The following is a 25827-nucleotide window of genomic DNA, read 5'->3' on the forward strand; positions in this document are numbered from 1 at the left end:
AGACTAGTCAGTGCTGCTTCACGCAAAACAAGCAGATGTGAGAGCCCAGGTCCAGATTCCCAGGCTTCAGGTCAGGGGTGGTAGGAGAGAGATTGCTGCTTACCAAATGGCCACTAAGAAAGCACCAGTGTTGGTTCCTGGCATGTGGCCAGAAGGTTGATGACCTGGCCAGAGGACCCCACTTGTCATTGTCCCTTGGTGTCAGCATCCCCATCCCACCTACCTCTCAGCATTGAACTTGATCATGAGGCAAAACAACCACCATGCAGCCCCATCCCTGTAATTCTTCCTTTGTCACCAGTAAACACTTAGCATTCGTGTGCCAACTGCATGCTGGGTATGACGGCAGCCATGCTTTTCACACCTTTTTTTTTTTTTGATAGGGTTTCTTTTTGTGTAGCCTTGGCTGACTAGGAATTCATTCTGTAGACCAGGCTGGCCTCGAATTCACGGCGATCCACCTGCCTCTTCCGAGTGCTGGGACCCACCCCCTAGCTTCAATCTCAGAATCTTTTTGTTGTTGTTGTTAAATTTATTATATATAAGTACACTGTAGCTGTCTTCAGACATCCCAGAAGAGGGCATCAGATCTCATTACAATTGGTTGTGAGCAATCATGTGGTTGCTGGGATTTGAACTCAGGACCTCCAGAAGAGCAGTCAGCGCTCTTTAACCACTGAGCCATCTCTCCAACCCCCTTCGTCTCAGAATCTTATCAGAGGTTGTTTAAAGAGATTTTTCACAGTTCTCTGGAAGAGAGACAGCCTGAGAAATATCACTTAGACAGTGGGCTAGAGTGACCGTGCTGTCCCTTTGAGGTGTGGTAAGTTTACTAGATTGCCGTTTTTCAGGTGTATCACAGAAACTTTCAGAGCTCCTGTGTGCTCCTTCCGCTGTCTTTGCAGCACATACATTGCTTCTGGGTCTTTAATATTTACCTGCTTTGTAAAACTTTATCCATTATTAACCCAATAGACTCTTATATGACCCTATGAGGCCTTTACAGTTGTATCTGTTTATTCCAGAGGTGGAAACTGAGGCTCAGTCACAGAAAGTGACTTGACCAAAGTGACTGTGAGCTACTTACTCATTTATTCCGCAAGTTTTTACCAAGTATTACTGTGTGTCTGGCAGTGAACCAGCCCCAGGGATACACTGGCAGGCAAAGCTCCCTTGGAGACTTAAATTCTAGAGTATGGCAGCATCAGACTGTAGTAGGACCCACCTCAGAGCTGCTGCCCTAGGCTCTGTCACTGAAGACCTCTCTGACTTGAACCCAGGGATCCAGAGTCGCAGCCCGTGAACCCTGAGCCTGCAATATTAGAGTAATGCTAGGCAAGGTGCAAGTTTCTGCAAACTGATCTTCAAAAAAGAAAATAAAAGAGAAAAGGCTTTCTAAATTATTAATGGGGCAGTGAGGAAGGCCATCTCCCAGAAGGCCATCTGCTAGTGCTCATTAGAGGGAAGTCACCCAAAGAGCCAGTACTCTCCCTTCAACCTCCAAATATTTGGTTACAGTCTGCACAGGTGTGGAGCCCTGTGACCATGTGCAGATTTGGGGACCCTCCCTGCCTCCTTTAATATTACATGAGATGAGATAAGGCTGGTCCTAAGATACCAAGCCCAGGAAGCACTGGAGCCCACCCCCTCAATTCCCATGAGTAAAAACCAAACCTGGGAAGAGAGGGACTTGTTATAAACACAAGGTGAGTGAAACAGCCGTGCCTTCTCCTGCAGCAATCCTGACTTCATTTCCCCAACCCCACCTGGGGGATCCCAGGGTCTTCTAGCTCCAGAAGTTCAGCATACAGAGCCCTCTCCAGAGCCTTCCTGTGCCTCAGGGCCAAGTTTGTTCTTAAAGTCTACTTTGATACTCCTACCATCACCCCTTCACATGCCAGAGCCCCGAGTAACTACATGCAATTGTAACTATAGCAATGTCCTAAAAGTCAAGTAGCTGTTTCTGAGAGTCTGTACACTTAAATTTTTCCCCCAGATATTTCCAAATAGCCATCTTTTTCATTTAAACACATGGGTTTTTTTGCTTTTTTTTTTTTTTTTTGGTAGATAAAATATTGTTAAATGCAGCTCAGGCTAGCCCTTGAACCCTTAACCCTTCCATTTTAGGCTTTTTTTTTTTTTAAAGATTTATTTATTTATTATATGTAAGTACACTGTAGCTGTCTTCAGACACTCCAGAAGAGGGTGTCAGATTTTGTTATGGATGGTTGTTGGGATTTGAACTCAGGACCTTTGGAAGAGCAGTCAGTACTCTTAACTGCTGAGCCATCTCTCCAGCCCCCACCATTTTAGGCTTTTAAGCACACAGATCACAAGCATGCACTGCCACGCCTGGCCAGCAATGTTCACATGTGTAAAGAACTCTACGCAGGGTCGCTTTTCTTCTCTTCTCTTCTCTTCTCTTCTCTTCTCTTCTCTTCTCTTCTCTTCTCTTCTCTTCTTTTCTTTTCTTTCCCTTTCTTTCCCTTTCTTTTCAGAAATCGCTCTTGCTGTAGTGGTACATGCCTTTAATCCTAGCACTCAGGAAGCAGAGGCAGGTAGATCTCTGGAGGCCTGCCTGGTCTACATAGTGAGTTCTAGGACAGCCAGGGTTATATAATGAGACCATGTAGCGAAACAGCTAACTTCCACTCTTCTAGTCCTGCACAGCTTTACGGTGGAGTAAGGCCCAGAGAGGGGAAGAAGCTGGCCAGAGTCACTCTGCTGTCCTCACCCAAGGAGTTGCCTATCACTAGGAGGGAAGTAAACAATGAAGGAGCTAGGAGGCGGGGCAGCAGAGGACTAGAACCAATATTGGAGGGGAGGGAGGACTCTGCGTACCTTGGGAACTGTTTGTCATGTTGGTCCCAGGAAGAAGCCTTCCCCTGCCCACCAGAAATCTTGTGTGTCCCTATGTCCTCCACTTGCTTGGCAACACCAGGGCACAGAGCTCCTTTGGACACTTCCCCTTGCAGGCTTGGTCACTGTGCCCATGCCCCCCACCCCTTCTGAGTATCTGCTTTTCACACGCTCCCTTGGTTACCAGGAAGATCTGGCAGAACAGCCAGTGGGGAGTACAGTAAAGTGGCCGAGAGTGCGGCAGTCCCAGCCACCGGGGACCTCAGAGGGTCTGAAGTTGGGGCTACTCTTGGTTGGGCTGCAGCCAGGCTCAGCAGACAGCTGCTCAGCCTACCTGCCATCCAGCCACTCCAGAGCAGCCCTTGCTGGGGTTTTCCTTCTGTGCTGCAGGGCCAGATTGGGCTGAGCTTCCTGAATTTGTTCTGCCCCAGGTTTCTGGGATCTACACTGTACGTATGGAACAAAGGAGCTCAGATAGCAGATGAGGGAGGGAGGAGGTAGTCAGGGAAACCACAAGGCTGCCTTTGTGCCATTTCTGAGGTGGATCCCCAGATAGGTCATCTCTGCAGCTCCTTTTCAACCCCTTCCCCATCTCCACTCTTTGTCCCCTAATCTGAGGAAGTAGAGCTTCTCCCTTGATTGTTAGGAAGACAGAGCTGGAGAATCTTACACCCTTAAGGGGTGGAAGCTGGGGGGTTCCATAGACCTTATCGGCTTTCTCACGTTCTTTTTAGTTTCACTTTGGGTTTAAAACCCAAACTTCAAAGCAGGAAGCAGCCGCTTCAAACACTGCCCAACTGTGAAGGTATCTGGGGCACCAGCAGACCTCACTAGAGTGGTATGGTGCGCCTCATCCCTGAAGGGTCCCACCCGTGTTCTGGAGGTCTGGCTCGTGGGTGGGGCCCAGTGGGGAGAGGCGCCAGGCAGTAGACGGTGGCGCCCTAGCTAGGCAGTCTGGGAGTGGGCCAGTAGGACGGGTTGGTTCCCTGGTGAAGTCAGTTCACCCGGGTGTGGCCCAGCATCAGGCCCCCCAGGTGGAAAGCTACTGCCTTTTAAACACCCCACTCTTCCAGGGCTGGGCTGAACAGAACTGGGCTTGGGAAAGAAACCAGGGCCTCCGAATTTAGCTTTCACAGAGCTGCTCTCTTCCCTAAAGGTAAGACCAAGCCCCAGCCTCTGCCTTGAAGCAGTTTCTTCTGAGTGCCAGCTTGCCCGGAAGCCCCTTTCCTCTGTTCAGTTCATCTCCGGGTGGCTCCTCACCTCTTTAAGTGATAGGTAGCTTCGGCTTCGGGCTAGATCTTCCCTGCTCAGAAATGCACAGGCTGTCTGTTCCTCTGCAGGGGAGGGTCCTTCTATCCGTTCTACAGTGGTACGGATTTGGGTTTCTGTATAACACTCAGTTTTCTGGGATGAACTCTACTCCTTAAGGATACCTGCAGAGCAAAGGTGTTAGGAAGCCCTCTGAAGGCCTACACTGATGTCTACATCACCGTGCTGCACCCTGTACCATAGAGAAATGGCACAGTGATGAGCCCACATCCCTCCGTTCACACAGACCTGCAGTGCAGAGTGGTACTTGGAATCAGACTTCTGGAATCCTGTCACCTAGGGCTCTCAGGTCCTGGCTTACAAATATAGTGGCTCCTATCACCTGGTTAGTCTCACCCTGAAGATAAAGGGCATGTAAGAAGGAGGCTCAGTGCAGAGGCTATACTATTACCTAGGGGAAAGACTCAAAACACTCTGACTCCATCCTCCACCCACCCCCCCCAGGGGTGTAACTAGCCCAGGACTGTGGGCTAGTTAGAGGGCAGCCATTATCTACCTGTTTACTAGTACGAGGCTCTGCTTGGGGATCTGAAGGACTCAAGGAGAAGGCCTTTTGTTTCCCACAAACTGGTAGGCTCAAGTAAACAGAATTTTTTGAGAGAGGCAAGGGCAGCATTTCTAGAGGTTAGGATTGGCTGAACTGGAGAGATCTGCCCTGCACAGGTATTTGCCTGGCATTGAGAACAGGGCCTTGTCTCCACAGAATGCTCATCTGGGCAGTTTTCTGTGAGCTGTGGCTGGGAGCCTGTTATGCATATGTTGGAAGGAGACTGAATAGTTCCAGACTTTCCTGGAACCTTCTGCCTTCCCAAGCTTCCCACGCTTCATGACGAGGCTCTTGCTCTGCACAGGGGTGTGGTCACAGTTGGGAGGTGTTTGCTACCTGTGCCAAGGCAGGGGGATAAGGGGTGGGACTTGTCAGACAGCACCCAGTAGAAACAGGATTCAACTACAATTTACCCAACAGCCTCCTCAAAGGAGAGAGCGAGGGGGATAGAGTGGGAGCTGCGCAAGAGGAGGGCAGTTAGTCAGCCCACAGCCCCCTCCTTAACCCTTCCTTCACTCCACTTTGCAAACAGTCATGTACTGAGTACCAGAAGCTGAGCAAAGAGGCAGGGAAGACAGGACCAGCTGACTTCCACCCAGCTCAGAGACTGTCCAAGCAGTTAACAGATAGACAGGATACCATGTGATTGTGTTAAGATCCTGAAGGAGACAGACAAGTGCAGAGAGGGACCTGCCTGGGAGGCTTGGAGGACATCACTGGAATAGGGAGGATGGGGAGCAGCCCCAATTAAGACCCTGGGGGCTGTATTTGCTAATTTCCAGAAGGGCTGGGCACATTTAGATGGGAGAGTAAACCTGGTTAGCCCTGAGGGGAACACCTTTTTTGGCTCCCTGTGAGAGCCAAGGATCCTGAGTGTTACTGGTGCAGTAAGGAAAAAATGGGCTATCTTAGTTTGAATTAGTCTGAGAGCTTCCAGACCAGGAATGGAATTGTGTCCCTATGATCCCAGAGCTCCAGAGGAGCCAGGGGGGCAAGAAGCTTCAAGTTCAAGGCCAGTGTGGCTACATAGCGAGCCCTAGGCTAGTCACAGTTACACACTGAGACCTGCCTTTAAAAAAATTACATTTCGCCAGGCAGTGGTGGCGCACACCTTTAATCCCAGCACTTGGGAGGCAGAGGCAGAGGCAAGTGGATTTCTGAGTTCAAGGCCAGCCTGGTCTACAGAGTGAGTTCCAGGACAGCCAGGGCTACACAGAGAAAACCCTGTCTCGAAAAACAAAACAAAACAAAAAAAATTACAATTCACCTACTGTTTTCCATAAGTCACTAACATTTCTTCAGTAGTCCCAAATTATTGCTAACTTTCTTTAATGCACCACATACTTTATAGTGTCCTATTGCTGAGGGAGGCAGGTGCTGCTTTCAGTGATGAAGGAACAGAGAGGCGACTTGCCCAAAATCACACAGCTCAGTCAAGAGGTGAAGTTCTGATTCATTGCACTTTCTGTCTAAACACACTGCTTTTGTTTAAGAAACAAGAAAATGTTTCTTGCTTCTGTTTTGTTTTCCTTCCTTCCTTCCTTCCTTCCTTCCTTCCTTCCTTCCTTCCTTCCTTCCTTCCTTCCTTCCTTCCTTCCGACAAAGTTGCCATCCCAAAATGAACATTTTGAATGTTTAGGTAAAACAATAATTATGGAGGCTGGCAAGATGCTCGGTGGATAGGGTCCTGTCAGGCCTTACGATGGAGTTTGATTTCTGGGATCCACTTAAACGTGAAGGAGGGCCAACTCCAGCGAGTTGGTTCTTACTTCCCTGGGCTGGTCACACACAAATAAATGCCTTTTTAAAAGCCATTATGTTACGGCAGTGAGGCTAGATAACTTTTTTCTGTTTCCTGTATCACAAGTAGATCTGTAATATGTTCTGTTGTTTTTGGAGTTTGGTTTTAAGCTCTATACACGTTGCTGTCTTAGCTACTTCTGAAGAGTCCCGTGGCACTGACAGAAGCATCACTACCCCTGCGCACCTCCAAGCTTTACCTTCTGTTTGACTTTATCTTTCTGTTTGCTAAATTTCTGGAAAGAGAGCATTACACACCAGCACCTGTTCCTCAGCGCATCTCACTCAGGTCAGAGATGTGTGTGACGTCATTCATACCTGTCAGCCCTGCACCAGGGAGGCCACGGCTGGGAGACTGAGTAAGACCCCAGTCTCAAAAGTCAACAGAAGAAGAAAACAGAAAGTAATAAGCTGAGTTGCAGATTCAGGCCTAGAATTTTAAATCTGTATTTCTCTGACTTTTGGATGTGGGGTGGATGTGATAACTGCTGAGTGGGGCTCGTGGTAGGAACGGACCCCTCAGTATACCGCCCATTAGCCCATTCCTCAGAAATTATTAAATACACTCCCTCATGTGCACAGCCCAAGGACATTAGGTGTATTTTTATTGTTCCACACTCCTCCCTACATCTCGTAGTCCCAGAGTGCAACTACATACGGACCACTCCCTGCTGCCCTAGCCCTACCACCCTGCCATCTCATCTGATCTGATCAGTCTGGGTGCCTGCCTCATCTAGGAGCCCATTTTAAGATGGAGATATTGAAAAGTGGGGGCTAAATCTTCTTGTACCCTGCAAAGCTATTTGTACGTGTGGCTGAGCTCCAGCAGTACTAGTAAAGGACTGCTGCTCTCCCGGGAGAGTGCCCTCCCCAGAGTCCATGGGAAGCCCTGCAAACCCCCCCCCTTGTGGATGTAGAATCAGGGGTTAGGGACTCTTAGTCACTTGCAGTAGGATCTGAGCCATGTCTGTCCCTTTATCTTAGTCAACGCTTCCTTTGGGAAGGATCAGAACTTCCCAGAATTACTGAGACAAGATAGTGGATTTCTCTTTCCATCCTTGAGAATTTCGCTCAGTGTCCAGATGTGTTACATGCAAACTAATGAGGGCTCCTGGTTTCTACTCTGTGGAAGTGATGGAGACAGAAGTGAGATGACTTGCCTAAGTCTTGTACCATGCAACTGCAAATTGGGCTGAAACCCAGCCATGCTTGCTCTGTGAATTGTCTCCCTGGCATTTTCTTTTAATTGGCCAATTTTTTGAAAACCTGGACCTAGGAACAGTGAGCTGTTTTACTGTTTTACTGCTTGTGAGACATTTTGTTAGAAGCTCCTGGGTTGGTCCTGTTACATGGGAGGATAGGGTGCAGGGTAAAAGTTCTTGTAGGAGGTCAAGGACGCTGACGCTGTGTCATAGAGTAATATCCTCAATTTTTTCCACAGTGATTGTCTTCTCAAGGGACAACAGATCTTATGCTTAGAAGTTGTTCTTCATATTGGACCCAAGACAGGCAACATCAGTCATGGCCTTCCCACTGTTCAGGGAAACAGCTTTAGGGTCAATACATGAAAACACCAGTCCCCTGGATGTAGCATATCCATTGGGACCTACGCTGTCTCCAACTTGGGCATTCCCCTGTTTTTCCACCTAGGTGTCAGTCCTAGGAGGGGAAGGGACTGTTCAAGAGGCAAGTGATGTCATAGGTCTCTTTGTGAGAGTAGAAGAGTCCAGCAGGACAGCCAGAAGCCTAGGGGCAGTGTTGGCAGAGCACCTCCTAGACGGGTAGAAGCTGTCCAGGTACCGTCTGCCTTCCCAAGGTGCCCCGGGGTGCGGCCAGGTGTGAAAGCACTCTGCCAACAGCTCGCTGTTGGAGGGGAGGGAAAATGCACCTATCCTAGACTCTGTGGGAGTGTCAGTTTTGCTGATGAGCTGGTGTGTTTACTACTAATGAGACTGGATGCCATGAAGTTGGGTCTTGTAGAACAAGCACCATAATCTTGTACTTAGCAGATAGAACATGACTTGCTGTGTAATGCTCAGCAAATTCCTCAACCTCTCTGAGCCTTGGTTTTCCTTAGCAGTATAAAGGAAGAATGTAAAAATCATCTTGAGGGGTCAGATTATGAGATTTAGTTTAAGGGCCTCATGTTGTAGTGTTTGAAAGCTATCTTCCCAAATGTCACCATGCTGTGATTTCAGAGGTGCTGGGAAGGGAGCTCAGGCAAGAAAGGCTATGACAGACAGTGTGAGGGAACAACGTGGAGATGACACTTGTTCCTGCACCTCTATCTGCCCACCATGCACTTCTCTCAGATTCTGCTTACCTGGGATGGAGCCAGAGGAATGCAAACCACAGATTTCCATCCACAAGAAGCTGGGTCTGAAGGAACAATGCAATAAATAACAGGCCAGCAAAGCTAGAATGGCAGCAAAGACCTGTGTTCACCCTAACAGGGTGCTGGCCCAGAGGGGAGCCTGGGTGACACTGGGGAGCGTAAGAGAACTCTGAGAAGGAACTCTCAGGTGTCCTCCTCACCAGAGAAGAGCATTGCCCAAGGACCTGAATGGGTAACTGTTGTGATTTGGCAGAAATAATATGTTGGAGAAAGATGAAGGGATGTCAAAGAACGGTGACAGTAATGCTGTGTGGACTGGGGATGTCTGTGGGCACATGGGCAGGGATTGAACCCTCAGCCTGGCCTCTTGAAGAATGTGACCCTTCACCTCTGCCCCAGGCTAAATCTTCTGGCCTTTGGCCAGTAGAGTTTCTGGAAAGCCTGAGACTGAGAGCTGGGTAGCCCCCTGGAGCCATTATAGTGACAGTTCACCAGTTAACCTTTATCTTCCACAGTGAGCTGGGCCTGGCCAGGGATACCTGACATCCAGGCAGGTTTGACTTAAGATCCTGTATAGTAGAATATCTCTCCTGAGGGGTAGGGAACTACCATCTCTTCTCTGACAGACTCCTATGCTAGGGAGTTGAAGGACCTTACACTGTGACCTTTGGGCATCAGAGAGAAACGTGTAAGCAATCAATGCTCCTTCACCTCTGTCTCCTGTCCTCCACAGCACCTCTCTCAGATTCTGCTCTGTGTGTCCCTGGGCCTACAGGACCACATCAGAAATGGAATCCTTCCATTCTGTGGAATTCTTCCAACATTGGAGAGTCCTAAGTGTCAGCAGGACTCTCCAATGTTGGGATTGCAGGTGTGAGCAACTACACGAAGCTACTATGACATTAAAAAAATTTGTGTGTGTGTGTGTGTGTGTGTGTGTGTGTGTGTGTGCCCACGCAGATAACCAATAACTAATAAATAACTTCCAGGAGTTAGTTCTCTCCTCCAAGCTGTATCCCAGGGATTAAGCTCAGGTTGCCAGGTCAGTACCTTTCCCTGCTCCTCTGACTGACCTTTAACTAGAACCTAGCGCTCCGCTTCTGCTCCATGATGCAGTATCCCACATCCTGTGTGTCCCCCTGCAAGCACCTCCTGGGATGGGATAAGCTGGAGCTTCTCCCTGTGTGGACTGCCCCTTGGTTAGGCTCCAGTGTGACCATGTCTGTTGTTCAAGAAATGCCTAAATCATCTGAGTGTTGCTTAAAATTCAGAGAATCAGCTTTCCCTGGTCTGGGCCTTCTTCTGGCAGTGAAGTCTGACATATGTCTGAGGTCAGCCAGAATCACCACAGTAGTTTTCACACAGGCTGTTTTCTTGTGTATCTGTGTCACTGGGATTCCAACCCCAGGATCACTGTGCAGGCTCTGAGGAGGGCCTCTCCTTCCTGTGCCTCCATCCCCAGGCTGTCTGTTGTCTGCTGACCTGAAGTGAACTCTTGGTGTGGCCCATTCTGCCCTGCATTCCTCTCCTCCTCTCCCAGCTGCCCAGGGTTCTTGGCTCCTGCCTCTGTTACTTGATACACCACCTGTCACTCCAGGCACATGAATGAGCCTCGTTAACACCGCCTTTCTATTCTGGGATGCACTTGGCCATTCAGAATGATGCAGAGAACCCAGCAATCAAGGTGTACAGGGCCTGGCAGTGTCTGGCTTTGCACACTGGCATCAGAGCCTGTGACAGTTTAAGAAAAACCTGGGTTTTGTGACCTGTCACCAAAGTTCAACATCAGCACTCTACAACTTGAGACTCTTCAAGTAGTACATTGTAAGTAGGACTCCTGAGAAATTAGCAGCAAGGTTGACATATTTGACATAAGCCAATATTTGAAAAGCCAGGACTTATTTTCTGCATCAGCTCCCCACCCCACCCTGATCAATTACCAGACAGGGCAAGCTGTTGTATATCCAAGGTTGGCACTGGGCTGGCATGCTGGCTTCTTAAAACTGGCTCACTAGTGTCTGTTTTTTTGTGTTTATAGCTTTGGTACACAGTAGGACATTTATGGGTAATTACTACAGCTTGGAACCTAGCCCTCTTGCTTCAGGACTGCTGGAGGTGTGACAAACATGCCCTGGGCATAGACCATTCACTGTGCTCTGAGGGGAGTTAGATGGCCTGTGGCAGGTGTGCGTGCACAGGGTGAGCAAGGGGGAAGTGTTGCCCCTTCCAGTTGCTTATTAATGCTGTGGTGGAAATGGATTTTGGAAGACAACTTACTTTGCTGGGGGTCCCTGGTCAAGAGCTGAGAGTGAGTGGGATGAACAGGCCAAGGATAGAGCAGGAGGGGGGAGCTCAGGTAGGAGGTGGGAGAGAAGCAGGGCTCTGGAAGGTGAGCTTTTGCTGGTGGGGGAAGGGAAGTCCCCAGGCTTCTGGAGTGGTCAGGATGACTTTTCTGGGAGGGCAAGGCTGATGTGAGGGAGGGCAGGAGGGCGGGAGGGAGAAAGGGAGGGAGGATCCAGATTTACCACGCACTCACTCCACTTAGGATGGCCTTGGACTTCCCTGTGGTGCTGCCAAGGGCTCTGGGGCTGTTGAGATAGTAGTTTGATGTGCTGGAAAGTCCTCTGACTACAGCCCAGCCCTGAGGGACTTCACGAGGGAACCTGTGGACAGCAGGGAGGTTCCCATGTGCGAGTGGCCCTGGGAAGTTGATGTCCCTGCCGAGAGGAGGCCACCCTATTTTTCTTGGCCTCTCTCCTAGCTCTTCTTCACCTACTATTTTGCCCAGCTGTGCCCTGCTCAGCATCTGCCCTGTGCTGCCTTGCCCTGCAATGTTTTGCTCCTTGCCAGTGGGTCTAGCCATCCATCCAAAGTCTGTCTTTCACAAGGAACCTGCTCTGTCTTCCAGAAGGTAGGCACACTCTATTTTGTTTGGAACACATGGTTTCAATAGTGGTTTCACCCCATGAGTGGTGGAGAGCACCCCATGTTATTACCTTGGCTCCTCTCCAGAGCATTGAGTGTATCACACCCTTTTGTGGCTGGTCAGAGCTGTGGCCTCTATATGACCCTCACAGAGTGGTGTAGAAGGTAGGGGATGGTACTCCTGGCTCTGAACTTTCTGTATATGCCCCCTCTGTGAAGTAGGGCAGTGACAAACATGGCCTATCTTATGTCATGGTTTGAGGATTCAGTCAGCTGACTATCAGAAGCAATGCTTATGGGTCATGGTAATTATGTCCCCAGGATCATTGAATAGCAAATCCTGACTCCTATGGGAAATACAGGGTTCCTCTAAGCCAAGATCTTGTTATAATTTCTCCCAGCTAGTCAGTACACAATCTTATTTCATGTGTGTTTCCACCAAAAGATTCTCTAACATAGAATTGGTTTATTAATTTTGAACTCAGGGCCAAGAGCAGCATGACTCATGCCTGACTGAAGAGTATCTAACACTTTTCCCTCATGGACATCGGTGGCCCTTCTGCAGGCCACCGGGATCCATTAAACACCTCCAGCAAACCAAGAAACTGGAGAAGCAATAAAGAGCACAAGGGGGCACTTGTTGACTGGATGAGAGCCAGTGTGAGAAGGCAGTGTCGCCTTTATCTGCCTTTGTTGGGAGTGTGAGCTTCAGATACATAAGTCAGAATGACCATGAAAAGCCCCCAGGGTTTGTGGTTAGAGCTGATTAGGAGTTGATAGGGAATCCTCGAACTTGAAGGTCAGCTGACAACTGGAGCTCTTGCTAAAGCATGGTATCAGTCACCCTCATCACCGAGGGCAGAGCCAGCTTCTTGAGGTTTGTGGCTTTCACCTGTGTGACACCTTTCCAACCTGTTGGTTTCTGTGGACATTGAGGCCCAAAGCAGGTGCAGGTACTAGAGTGCCTGAGTGGGACTGGGTAGGTTAGACCTCTGAGGTAGAAAGGTCTCACGTGTGCCATGAGCCAAAGTCTTTCAGGGTCCAGGATGGAAGGGGAACAGGAAGTGCAGAACAGGAGGCAATTGTCCAAGGAGCAGCAGTGTGTGGGTGATGTAGGTGAGGGTAGCCATAGAGGAAGAGAAGACAGAGGTGGGACAAGCACTTGGGACAAGCAGCCCTTTTGGCACCCTGTGACCTGATGCACAGTGGGTATCATCCTGAGACTTGGGAGAGTTGGCATGAAAGGTGCTGCCACACAGCAGCTGTTAGCAGGACAGTGGCTCTGAGAGGGCACTCTGTCACCGAACTTAGCTTTGCTGCATACAATTCTTCCCTGGGTTCCCACCTCTGAGGTGGAGACAGGAAGGAGAGAAACCTGGGACTGAGTGGTGGCATCTGCCGTAGTGCACAACGGAGCGTCCCCGCCTAGCCTAGGTTTGGCAGCTTCTTGTCGAGTGGGAGAGGGAATGAGATCTTCAGGCCTAGCAGCACCACTGAAGGGGATAAGGGAAGTTTGTCTGAGGCCAGCCCTGACTGCTCATGTGGAACCTGAAGCTGGGTGTTCCCTCCTACATCTCTGTAAGGTTGGCTTCCTGTCTGGGACTCCAGGCATCCGTTCCTTGAAAAGTCTAGACCCTTTCTCCTCTATCCCCACCATGCCAGCAGCCTGAGGACAGCAACGGCATTGGGATCACCCAGCCCAGCCTCTGAGCAAAGCACTTGTAGAAGCTAGCTAGCTTCCTAGGGGCTACTGTGGCCTCCAGATCCTTAGGAGGTAGAGTCCCAGACACTCCTGAGTGTCTGATTCTGTTTAGCTAATGTTGGACACTTGGGTTTTAAAAAGCATAGTGTAGAAACATTCATCTGATCTGATAGTAGAGAAAAATCTTTTAATGTTTTCGTTCTTTGAGAGAGTCTCATTGTAACCCCAGCTGATTTTGAACTTGCTGTGTAGTGTAGGCTCGCTTTGAACTCAGTCCTCTTGCCTCTACCTCCCGTATGGTAAGTCATAGGCAGGTACCACCAAGAGCTAGCTAGAGGATCAAATCTTGAAGCATAAGGCAGAAATGAAATATGCTAGTCACCTACTTCAAAGAAATGAGGATTTGCATGCTGCCCATCAAGTCAAGGATGCTGGCTACATCGATTTTTGTGTTGCAAATAGGCTTTTGCCTTGGCATGAGGGGCCTGCATGGCTAACTGTTGGGTGGGCGAGCATGCGATTGGGTGTATGGATGAGTCATTATGCTGTGGTTTAGCAGACTCTTCTCTCTTTGAAGATAAAATATAAGGCTTAGCTGGAGCAGACAATTACAAGAAGGCATGCTTACACCCAGGCTCCTCAAGGAAAGCCAGAACTTTCCAGTAATGGACCAAGGGTTACCTGTTAGACACAAGGTGTTATACCACATGGCACCTACAGCTTTTCCAAGGACAGGGAGTCTGCTGTCAGACTACTCCTCAGCTCTTCCACTGTAGGGCTTCAGGCCATTTGCTTCCTTCTGAAGTTGACTTGACAAATGGTGCCCCTCCAGCATCTAGGCTAGTTAGTGGACCACCAACGCACAAGCACCATGATTAATTACTCACGGACACAACTCTAGCCCTGAGTGCTCCAACTGATGGGCAAAGGGAGGAGACAGGGTAGAAAGGCTGATAAGACATCAAGTATGAGGCTAGGGAAAGGTTCCGTCTGGAATCCTCACATTTGTGAAAGCACTGGGGCGTGTGCTGTGTTTGGAGGAGGCGGCAGTGGGAGGCATGGGAGCTAGAGAAAGGCCAGTGGGGACCAAAAAGGGCCCCGAACCAGGAGGTGCTTAGAACCTTGTACTAATGTGTCCTGTCAAATCAGTGTTTGTGTGGTGAGTGGGTGTGTAGGTGCAGAGACCAGAGGTAGTCATCAGGTATTCTGTTCTATTTTCCTCCTTATTTCTATGAAAGTGAGGTTTCTCACCATGCTAAACTGCATTTTGTTTTGTTCTGTAGATCTCTTATTTATTAGTGTGTGTGCACGCGCACTAGAATGTGCATGTGGAAGTCAGAGGACAGCCTGTGGAGTAAGTTCTCTCCTGCCACGTGGCTCCCTGGGATTGAACTCTGAGGTACTAGCTGTAAGCACCTTTACCAACGGAGCCACACTGTCAGTCTGGGTAGGAGCTCAGTCAGTGAGCCTCTTCAGTCCTCCTGTCTCTCTCATCCCCCAGCACTGAAGTTAACAGGCACATCCAGCTTTTATGGGGGTGCTGGAGATTTGAATTCAGTCTTCCTGCTTACATGGCAAACACTGTTACACACGGAGAGAGAGGGTCTCACTATGAGCCCTGACTGGCCTGGAACTCACTGTGCCAGCCAGGCAGCTGCAAAACTTGTGGAGTCCCTGAACTCAAACAGGGATTTTGAGTTCTGGGATTACTGGTACATACACTGCATTGAAACAAATGATTTTGAGTTGGAGGTTGAAGGTGTTGGGTAGCAGTAATGAGGTTCATTCTCTCATTCAACAGTTGTTTATTGGTGCCCTTCAGTGCTTGACTGATTACCCTAACCCTGAGCCAGACGAAGTTCCCACTGCTGCCTCTGTCTGTCGAAGTAACAAGGGAATCCTTAACCATAGGAAAGGTGCTTTGATACAGGTTCCTAAATGACAAGAGAAGAGGAAGTGACACTTTTGAACCATTGAAGAGCTGAGGTGGGAGAGGTGGCCAATGAGGTGCTGGCAGCCTCAAAGGTTAGGACCTAGCCTGTGTTCACACTCAGGTCCTGTGTCAGGTCAGGGCCCAGCAGAGAGAGGTATGCCTTTTCCCTAGAAGCCCCAAGTCCTTCCTGCTAGTCTTAGGCTGTATTTAGCTGTGACCTGTATTCCAGAGACAGTGAATCCAAGATAAGCTTCCTCTTCCTGTGTCTGTTTCGCCCTCCCTGCCTTTGGCCAGCATCTCAAACATGCATCATCCCTCTGTGGTTCAGCCAGACCCTGACCCTCTGCAGCCTTGACAGGGAGGCTAGAACTCTGTCTCATGTTGTCACCTGGGAGAAACCATGTCTTTGTAACTACCATACGGGCTTAGCCAGTATCTGCCTATCACACAGATGAAGACAAGGACTTTGTCATTGGAAGGGTTTTCTGTTGTGTTTGTTTGCTTGCTTGTTGTTAATGACTTGAGCCCTCCCCACCTCCTATAGTCTTCTAGCCCAGAGATGTGGCTGTCTCCCACATCCTCAGTGTTCTCCCTTAACTTAGTGATAAAGACTGCATGGGTGAGCTGGGCGGTGGTGGCACATGCCTTTAATCCCAGCACTTGGGAGGCAGAGGCAAGTGGATTTCTGAGTTCGAGACCAGCCTGGTCTACAGAGTGTTCCAGGACAGCCAGGGCTACACAGAGAAACCCTGTCTCGGAAACAAACAAACAAACAAACAAAGACCTCATGGGTGGGTGTGAGGAAGCGCTGTTTCCTCCAAAGGCCTGAGTAGAACTGGGAAGTTTGGGAGTGGGAAGTGAGAACTCCTGGCTGGAAACCCCCAGGCCGGTCATCTCCCGCTGTGCAGGCTGGCCACCAGCCTTTGATGGTTTCTGCTGTAGTCTCTGCTATTTCAGAATCACCCATCATCAGGTTTGACTTACTTAGTCACAGGTTTATATGCAGTGCAAGAAGTTACACAGAAGGTAACCTGTGTTGCCCGTTGCCCGGTAGCCAGTTCCCAGGAATCTTACAAACTGTACAAGAGCAGTGGCACGCTGGCAGACACAGAGCGCTGCCTCTCTTGGAGTTTGCACATGCTTGTGTGCTCAGCGAGTGCAGAGTTCTTCTGTTTCTCCTTCTCTTCCTCCTCTTCCCCCTCCTCCTTCTTCTAAAGATTCATTTTATGACTGTAGCCATCTTCAGACAGAAGAGGGCATCAGATTCCATTACAGATGGTCGTGAGCCACCATGTGGTTGTTGGGAATTGAATTCAGGACCTGTAAAAGAGCAAGCAGTTAGTGCTCTTAATTGCTGAGCCATCTTTTCCAGCCCTGAGTGCAAATTTCTTATATGCAAGTCCCTTTAATGGTGCCTTGGTCACAAAAGCACAGAGCAGTCCCATCACTGCATGAGTAGGTCCCTTTTATTTTACTTCCTTCCCCATTTCTCTTCTCCCGAGCATACTCTCAGCCCTGGCGGTTACTGATCTGTTTTCATTTCTAACAATTGGTCATTTCAAGAATGTAGTATAAATAGGCTCATTCACTGTCTGGGGAATTGCTTTACCCAGTAGGCACAATGACCTGAGAGTCTTTCAAGTTGTCGCGTGGCTCCGTTCATTTCTTCTCGCTCTCTAGTAGCACTCCACAGTAGAGGTGTGCCGCCATTCAGCCACTCAGCTCCTTGTGTTTGGTCTCCGGGTTTGCATGTAGAGTTGCCTGTACATGCATGTTTGTTTCTGTGTGCTACTTGCCTGATTACTCTTGCTGGGTTCTGTGATAATTGCATGTTTAGTATTATAAGAAAATGCCAATCCTTTTGCAAGGTGGTTTGACTGTGTCACTTTCTCATAGCCATTCCATCAGGTTGTGTAGTGATGTTCTCTACTAGCAGATAGAGAACTTTCTGCTGTGTCCCTGTCCAGCCTCTGTGACACTGGGCCTTGTCTTATGGACTGTCATTGTGTGGGTACTGTTTCTATGATGAGTAGTAGCTTCTGCTCCAGGTGGGAGCTTGCTTGGGTCTCTATAGGAGAGGGCACCCAGACCTGGGTAGGGACTTGCTTTGCTGGGCCATCATAGGAGAGGGCACTTAGAGAGACAGGACTGAGAAAGGTCCTGGTTCAAATACAGCACTGCTAGGGGAACGACTGGTCCCAGACAGTGCAGCCTGAGCAACAAGCACTAGCTGTGCTGACGTATGTCCTGCTGCATGTGAGCCCAGGTGATGCAGAGCTGTGGCAGTTCCTGGTTTCCTGAAACTTAGCAGAAACAGAGAAGGATCAGGTATGGTGGAGTGGCCGCAGGCTGGTGTGTAGAGTCTTTGTAGGAGAGTAAGTGGGTTGGGAATGGCAAAGAGAGTGCATTGCTTTGGCCAGATGGAAGCAGAATGTCCACACAGGATGTAGGGAGGGAAGGAGAGAAAAGGTTAAGAAGCTATAGGACCCCAAGGGGTGATAGTGACCCCGGGGAAGCCAGGATAAGTTCTTCTGTTGTTACTGCCTCCTCCTTACATTGGTCAGGCTTTGTCACAGCCTTGTAGAACGCATCCGTGATTAACTCAGCTTCCCCACTAGACTGGGCCTTGCGAGGGCTGGACAGGACCCGTGTGTCTGTACTGGACATTGCTGTGTGTGACTCATTCTCATGCTTCACGGTCCTCCGGCTGAGGGCAGGCAGGGCCTCAGCCCAGGAGAGGCCTCACTTCACTCTGCGCTCTCACCGTCTGCAGGTTCATCATGCCTAGTGGCATATAAGAAGACCCCACCACCGGTCCCTCCACGTACCACATCGAAACCGTTCATCTCAGTCACCGTGCAGAGCAGCACCGAGTCTGCTCAGGATACCTACCTGGACAGTCAAGACCACAAGAGTGAAGTGACGAGCCAGTCGGGCTTGAGCAACTCATCAGACAGCCTGGACAGCAGTACCCGGCCACCCAGTGTGACACGGGGCGGAATTACCCCAGGCCCTGAAGCTCCGGAGCCACCCCCTAAGCATGCAGCTCTGAAGAGTGAACAAGGGACACTGACGAGCTCTGAGTCCCATTCCGAGGCCATCCCCAAAAGGAAACTGTCATCAATAGGAATACAAGTAGGGGTCCCTTTTGCACTGTCTTCTGTCCACTCCGTGCACCGGCCTGCGTGTAATTACATCTAGTGGAGGCCCACTAGGTCTCCCGGGAAGAGGTGTTTCTATTCTGGTACATCTGCCCCAAGCGGCTAAACCAAATTCTCCTGTAGCCACACTACGTGTCTAGCTGCCCATGCTGCAGGTCCATAGCTGGACATCCTCCAGTGGGTTGTCCCAGTGAATGTAGTTACACTCAGCCAGCAAGCTCCTGTACACTGTTTGCTGTCTACTGTCTGTCTGTCCACTCCATCTTTTGCCCTACCAGACAACTCTTGGGAGGTGGGGCTGGCTTAACAGTTCTCTAATCCAAGGTCAGCCCGGTACGGAAACCATGGCCCCGCTTGGCAGCGGGAGCATCGTGGAGCATAGACGCTGATGGGCTAGAAGCCTGGGACCAGGGCCCTTGAGCCATGGGGTTTTCAAGGGGAACTTGACCCAGAGCCCACTCAGGCCTTGGGGACAGGTAGGTCGCTTGAAGCACCAGACCCATGGCTAACAGAGTGTGATGGCAGGTCTATGCCTCCCTTCATAGAAAAGGGTCCAAATAGGTAGGGCCCTGTGGCCCAAGCCCCAAGTTCCACGAACCATCTAGAAGCTATACCCAGTGCGTAGGTGTATCTGAGGTGCCCAGCCTCTCCTCCGCTGCCTCCCAGCTCCCAGCATTAGGTCTGTCTTCTGATAGCTGAGTGAGGCAAACTTGGGCTCAGCCTCACAGTTTTCAAGAATTGGTCTAAACCCAGAAAGTCCTCTGCTACGTGGCTGGACCTCCAGACTGCAGTAGGAGGCAGCGAGCCAGGCCAGGCCAGCTGTAGTGGACAAAGGTGAGGGCAGGGGTGTGGGGAGGTGGAGCACTTCCAAACCAGAGGAAGGGTAGAGGAGGACCAGGGGGTGTGGTGCAGGGGGTCAGGGATGCAGGGATCTCCATCTCCTCTCCTCACCAGCAGAGCGATGACAAAACACTAGACCGAGAGGGAGCAGAGCTGGATCCAGGCAGGGCCTTATCTGAGACGGCTCTGTTCATCTGTCCTCCGTGTACAGGAAGGAAGTGGACAGATTCTCCTCTGGCTCTCTCCACCTGGGTTTCTTCATGAGTGCCCAGCACGTGCCCCCAGAGGATCCTAACTGCCATGTCTTTGGGAAGGCCATCTCCTTTTGGCCAAACCAGATTCTTGCCCTTTCCTGAGAGTTAGGACCAGCTTTGATTGCTTTACTCAGAACATGACCCTGGGGAGAGGCCTTGGCTCTCGGTGCTTTCTGAGCAGACCTGGCTTCACCCTCTCCGCCTCGGCACAGCTCTGTGGAGACAGCTGTGCTTCCTAGACTGGCTCTTGCCAAAGGAAGTGTGACTTTGTTCCTGTCCCGAACAGAAAGCTCCCCTGACCCCTGCACTGGAATCCCAGCTCCTGAGGCTGTCATTTCATCTCACCCTGACACCTCAAGCCCTAGATCCGGTGTGAGCCCCCCTTGCACTGGGGCCATGATGGGTGGGTTCAGCTGGCCGCCCCGTGGGTGGGCCCAGGGCATGGCTGCTGCCATATTTGCTCCACAGAAGCAGGCATGACAGGTCCAGGGGCAGGGTTCCACGGCATTGCTGGCTCTGGGTTCTTGGTCTGAGACTCACTGTCTTGGTGGGCACTCACTGCAGGTGCCACCGCCCCCTTTCAGGCCGCACTACAGGGTTAGGGGAATGACCTTTGCCTCCAGACAGCCCTCGGCTTCAACTGCACCAGATAACGGCTGTGGCTTTGTGTGTGTTCTCTCCCGTCGTCCTTTTCTCTCTGACGGTGTAAAGGAGAGGACTAGAAGGAGCGGTTCCCACCTCTCGGAGGACAACGGACCAAAAGCGATCGATGTGATGGCGCCCTCCTCAGAGTAGGGGAAGCCAGTCATCTCCACCCCTCCCCGCCTCCTCGCGAATGAGCAGTGCCCGGCTTAACCTGGCCCAACTTGGGCCCACGTGCAGTGTCTGCATGCCTCGTGTCCGTCTGTCCACATGTCTGTTTGCGTCGTCCCACTAATGTGAATTTCAGCAGCAAGTGTGTGTTTGTTTTTATTCTTGTCTTTGTCTCCGTGCCGTCGCTGTCGTTGTCCTTCAATAAGGTTGACTGCATTCAGCCAGTGCCAAAAGAGGAGCCCAGTCCCGCTACCAAATTCCAGTCCATCGGGGTTCAGGTAGAGGACGACTGGCGGTAAGTTGGACAGAGGTGTGGTGGCTGCTACTCCCCTCTCCTCTCCCTCCCTCCGCCCTCACCTCTCCTGCTCTCCCTAACCCACTTCTCCTTGCTGGATTTCTAATAACCAAGCTGGGTGTGGGTGGTGGCTCAGGTGTGGGGGCTGGGCGGGGCAGGTGGGTGGACACTTGAGCGCTTGCTCTGAGACCAGTCAGTCACCCCAAGGGGAGCAAAGGCTGGGCTGGGCTGTAGCCCCTAGCTCCCTGATACTGGTGGTCTTCCTGGCCCCACTGCAGTAAACAGACAACCTTATGACCTTGTCCTTGTGTGTGTGTGTGTGTGCGTGTGTGTGTGTGCGCGCGTGCACGCGCGGGCATGGGCAAGGTGGGCAAGGGCTGAGCAGAGAATGAGCGGGGGCTGTGGGACCCGCTTCAGGCGCATGGTGAGCAGATGATGCATCTGTTTCTCTGTCTCCCCGTGTGTCTGGGTCAGGCGGCTGCTGGTTTCAGACCCTCTTGGTGACTCATTCCTTTCTGTCCCCATGCTCCCCCACAGAAGCAGCGCCCCCTCTCACAGCATGTCCTCCCGTCGGGACACTGACTCCGATACCCAGGATGCCAATGACTCCAGTTGTAAGTCATCTGAGAGGAGTCTCCCAGACTGTACCTCACACCCCAATTCCATCAGCATTGATGCTGGCCCCCGACAGGCCCCCAAGATTGCCCAGATCAAGCGCAACCTCTCCTATGGAGACAACAGCGACCCTGCCCTGGAGGCGTCCTCGCTGCCCCCACCCGACCCTTGGCTGGAGACTTCCTCCAGCTCCCCAGCAGAGCCAGCTCAGCCCGGGGCCTGCCGCAGGGATGGCTACTGGTTCCTGAAGCTCCTCCAGGCAGAAACGGAGAGACTGGAAGGCTGGTGCTGCCAGATGGACAAGGAGACCAAAGAGAACAGCCTCTCTGAAGAAGGTAGGTGTCACAGGTGATCGATCCTTGGTGTGTCTAGAGCCTCTCGGGGAGGGTCCCTGCCCTTGGGCTAATTTTGTGAGCTTGCCTCTCAGTGTTCATCCTTTCCGCCTGCCTAACCTGACCTCTTCCCACATGAGCATTCCTATAGTAGCTGCCCGTCGTGCAGGCTGTGGGCTTGGTCACGTGGCATCCCAGCTCAGTCACCTGGTTTTGATCTTCATCTCTGCCTGCATAAGAACCTTGTGAGGACTGAGTGGTAATTAGTGGAAAGGCCCTGATGACATGCTGGACACAAAGCTGCCACCCTAATTATTACCTTCCCAGCTCCTTAGTGCTTACAAGCGGCTGGCATGGCCCAGCAGGAGAGAATTGTAAATGGCAAGACAGTTTCTGCTTTTCTACCTAGTTTTTGTCGTACTCTAGATACTTAAAAAAAGCTAAGAAGTTACTTCGGCAAGGACTGCCCTCATTGATGCTGGCCCGGCACATGGGAGCCCTGGGTTCAAACAGGAAGGGGCTGGGGAAAGGGGCAATGGTGCACACAGCTGGAACCCTGGGAGCCCTCAGGCTGTCTGTCACCCTGTGCTGACCAAGTTCTACCAGAGCTCAGCTTCGCGCGTGGCTCCTCTACCACTGAAGAGTCAGGAAGGACAGGCCTCAGAGTTCAGGTAGGATAGACCTGGATCCTAGTGGCCCCAGTAATGTACTCTGAGGACACCTTATGACTCACAGGGTGTTGGAAGAGTTAGTTTTCACTGCCCTCTGGGCCTCTTCCCAGCTTTGATGTCACACCCACCTTGGGGCAGGGAACTCTTGAGGTTTCTATCTGATACTTTTAATTATGACATATTAAAAAAAACCAAACCAGTGGCAGAGATCAGAAAGCACCAAGTGTCTGACAGAAGGCAGTCAACCAGTGCTCCCATGGCCGTGCCGACCAGTGCTCCCGTGGCCACACCAGTGGTCTGTTCTGTATTCACCAGCACGCTTCTTCAGTGCAGTGTGGTTGCCTTCTCTTTCTTCTCCAGAATTAAGTCACTAAGTATTGTTTCTTAGGGTTTCCTGTTTTCCTGGTTCCCTTGTCTTGCTTGGGCCTGGCCATGTTCTCTTGGATCTGTTTCCAGCTGCAGGCCTTGTCCTTTCCTCTTCACACACTGCCCTAGGCCCTTCCCCCTGGACTGCGTGATCTTTGACTCACTTTTCTCTTTATGAGAACTTTTTGGATAGTTAGCATATCTTTCAGACCTTACAATTTAGGTGTAAAGTTGAAACTAATGGCCGCATTTACATATGTAACTACCTACAAATTGGTGTTTGAGGGACAGTGCAGAGGAGTGTGGTGGCCGAGCTCACCTCTAACCTAGGGCTCCGCTGTGTAGGGCGTGCTTCCTTGTGATGAGAAGTTCGAGGCCATCTGCTTCTCTGCCCTTGGATTTTTTTCCAGCCGGAGCGAGTGCTGCTCTGCAGTTATGGCCATCAGGGAGAGAAGATGAGCGAACATTACGGCAGACGCTGGAGACATGCTTCAGGATCTGTGTCCCCATTTCCTGCTGCTGTCACCTTCGTTTGTCACGAGTCTTTTCAGACTGTCCCTGCATGGCCTTGAGGGTTCCTTTTCTATTTCTCTTTAGGGTTAGAGGTTTTCCTGGAATGTCCGGGAGCTTCAGTTTTTATTCCTATTTAAAGTGACACCTTGATGGTGAGAGCACGAGCTGCTGGCCTGGGGTCTGGTGACAGCAGCAGCATTTATTCCATCACGGCTTTTTTTTTTTCTTCGAGACAGGGTTTCTCTGTGTAGCCCTGGTTGTCCTGGAACTCACTCTGTAGACCAGGCTGGCCTCGAACTCAGAAATCCGCCTGCCTCTGCCTCCCAAGTGCTGGGATTACAGGCATGCACCACCACGCCCGGCTCTCCATCAAAAAATGTAAAGGAAAGTGAAGTGTGAGGTGAAGGCCCGCTCAGTGGGGGGTTGTTTCAGTGTCTCGGTGGTAGAGCAGGTGCCCAGCATGGAAGGAGCCTTGGTCCTCAGCACAAGCACACCATGTGCGTGAAAAGAACAGGCAGTGAAAACCACAAAAGTCTCACTGACGTAACAGGTGTGTTGGTAAAATCAAAGATGAAGAAATATTACCAGTGCCAAAGTCCTTCTGTAATAACACGATGAACTCTATTTTGACTAATGCTGCTATTAATATTTGTATCCAAGATTTTGTTTGAATTTTTATTTTCAGTTCTTTTTAGTATATCCCAAGGAGTAGAGCTGATGGCGGCTTTTCCCTATCTCGCCTTTTTCCTCATAATTTTATTGAGGCAAAATGTATAACATAAGCCTCTGCCTCTGCCTCCTAGCGCTGTTATTCAAGGTGTGGTGTGTGTGTGTGTGTGTGTGTGTGTGTGTGTGTGTGTGTGTGTGTGTGGTGTGCTTTAGATAGATGCACATACCCTGTGTACACACACACTGAGGTCAGAGGTTGATGTTGGATGCTCCTTCCTTCTCTTACTTCATGCAAGGGGAGGGGACATGTGCCAAAAGACAACTTTAAGGAGTGGATTCATCTCCCACCCATGGGTCCTGAGGATGGAACTCAGGTCATCAGCCTAGCACCTTCAACTGAACCATCGCCAGTTCACTAATTCCATTTTGAGACAGGGTCTGATAATGGCCCAGGCTGGTGCTATATTCCCACTTGCATGTTGGGATTAAAGATATGCACATCACACCTGACTCCTTTTGCCCACCGTTATAGCGACCCTTAGTCGACTTACTGAGGACTTTTTATCATTGCTGTGATAAACTCCATGACCAAAGGCAGCCTGGGGAAGGAGGGGTTGTCTCAGTGTTTCAGGGTTAGTACAGTGCTCAGGCCACTCCCCTCCATCACTGAGAGAGTCGGGGCAGGAGCTCGAGGTAGAGACCTGGAAGCACAGTGCACTAAGGACCGCGCTTGCGAGTGTGCACAGCCTGCTTTCTCACCCGCCCAGTGTTGCATCACCCACAGAGGCCTGGCCTGGCCCTCCCCACATCAGTCATTAAATCAAGAAAATGTCCCATAGGCTTGCCTATGGGCCAGTCTTATTGATGTAATTTTCAGTTCTGGTTCCCTCTTCTCAAAAGACTCTAACCTGGGTCAGGTTGGAAAGGAGGTGGGGGGAATTGTAAAAGTCTTTCATAAGTCCAGGGTACTCCACCTTTGCCATGCATACAGTTCACAGGTATTCCCACCCCTTCGGTGGGTTATCATTTTCTTAATGGTATTCTTTGATGAACAACTGTTTTAATTTTGATGAAGTCCAATTTATGTATTGCTTGTGCTTCCATATTTTATAAACTATAGATATATGTTAATTTGATAAAAAATTAACATGGGGATGAAAACGACCCTAGCTCTAAATTGTCCAAGAGCTCAGTGGGGCCGACTGCCATGGGGTTCAGACACCTCTACAGTGGTGTTACTTACGCTCAGCTTATTCTGTGTGCATAGGTGTTTTGCCAGTATGTATGTACCTGACTTGTTCAGGTCAGAAAGAGGCTATTATATCCCCTGGAACTAAAGTTACAGTTGTGAGCCACCATGTAGGCTCTGGGAACCGACCCCGTCCTGCAAGAGCAACAGCTGCTTTTAACAGCTGCACCTCTCTCAAGCCCCAGAACAGTAGGGACTTCTGGTGTTTTTAAGATTTACTGTATGGGGGTGACTTCCAGCCTGCGTGTGTATCTGAGCACCACGTGTGTTCGGTGCTCACGGAAGCCAGAACAGAGTGTGAGAGCTTTTGTAATGAGAGCTGAGGACAAAGACAGTTGTGAGCCACCAAAGCTTTGTGCTCTGCAAGAGGAGCCGCTGTGCTGCATTGCTGAGCTCGCTGTGCTCGCTGAGCTCGCCGTGCTCGCTGTGCTCGCTGTGCTGTCCCAGGACGCAGGCCCGAGTCCCAGCACACATCTACAACTCAGTTCCAAAGGCTCCCGATTCTACAATGGAACACAGACACTCAGGCACATGTGCATACATTTACAATTATATCACACTTACAGAAGGAATCAGTTGGACTAATGTGCAGTGTCAGGGCTGGATGTAGTGCATCCCC

At 50.4% G+C, this 25827-nt stretch overlaps 1 protein-coding gene across 2 annotated transcripts in view; it reads left to right on the forward strand.

Moving 5' to 3' along the window:
- Dlgap4 (DLG associated protein 4) overlaps positions 1 to 25827 on the forward strand; it is a 147811-nt gene that overhangs the window by 115558 nt on the left and 6426 nt on the right. For both annotated transcript variants that reach the window (XM_052184097.1, XM_052184098.1), the window contains 3 exons: positions 18204 to 18565; positions 20705 to 20793; positions 21331 to 21743. In XM_052184097.1, the coding sequence (XP_052040057.1) occupies positions 18204 to 18565; positions 20705 to 20793; positions 21331 to 21743 (864 nt within the window). The remainder of the gene's footprint in view (positions 1 to 18203; positions 18566 to 20704; positions 20794 to 21330; positions 21744 to 25827) is intronic.

Source organism: Apodemus sylvaticus, chromosome 5 (assembly GCF_947179515.1).
Source record: "Apodemus sylvaticus chromosome 5, mApoSyl1.1, whole genome shotgun sequence".
Lineage (NCBI taxonomy): Eukaryota > Metazoa > Chordata > Mammalia > Rodentia > Muridae > Apodemus > Apodemus sylvaticus.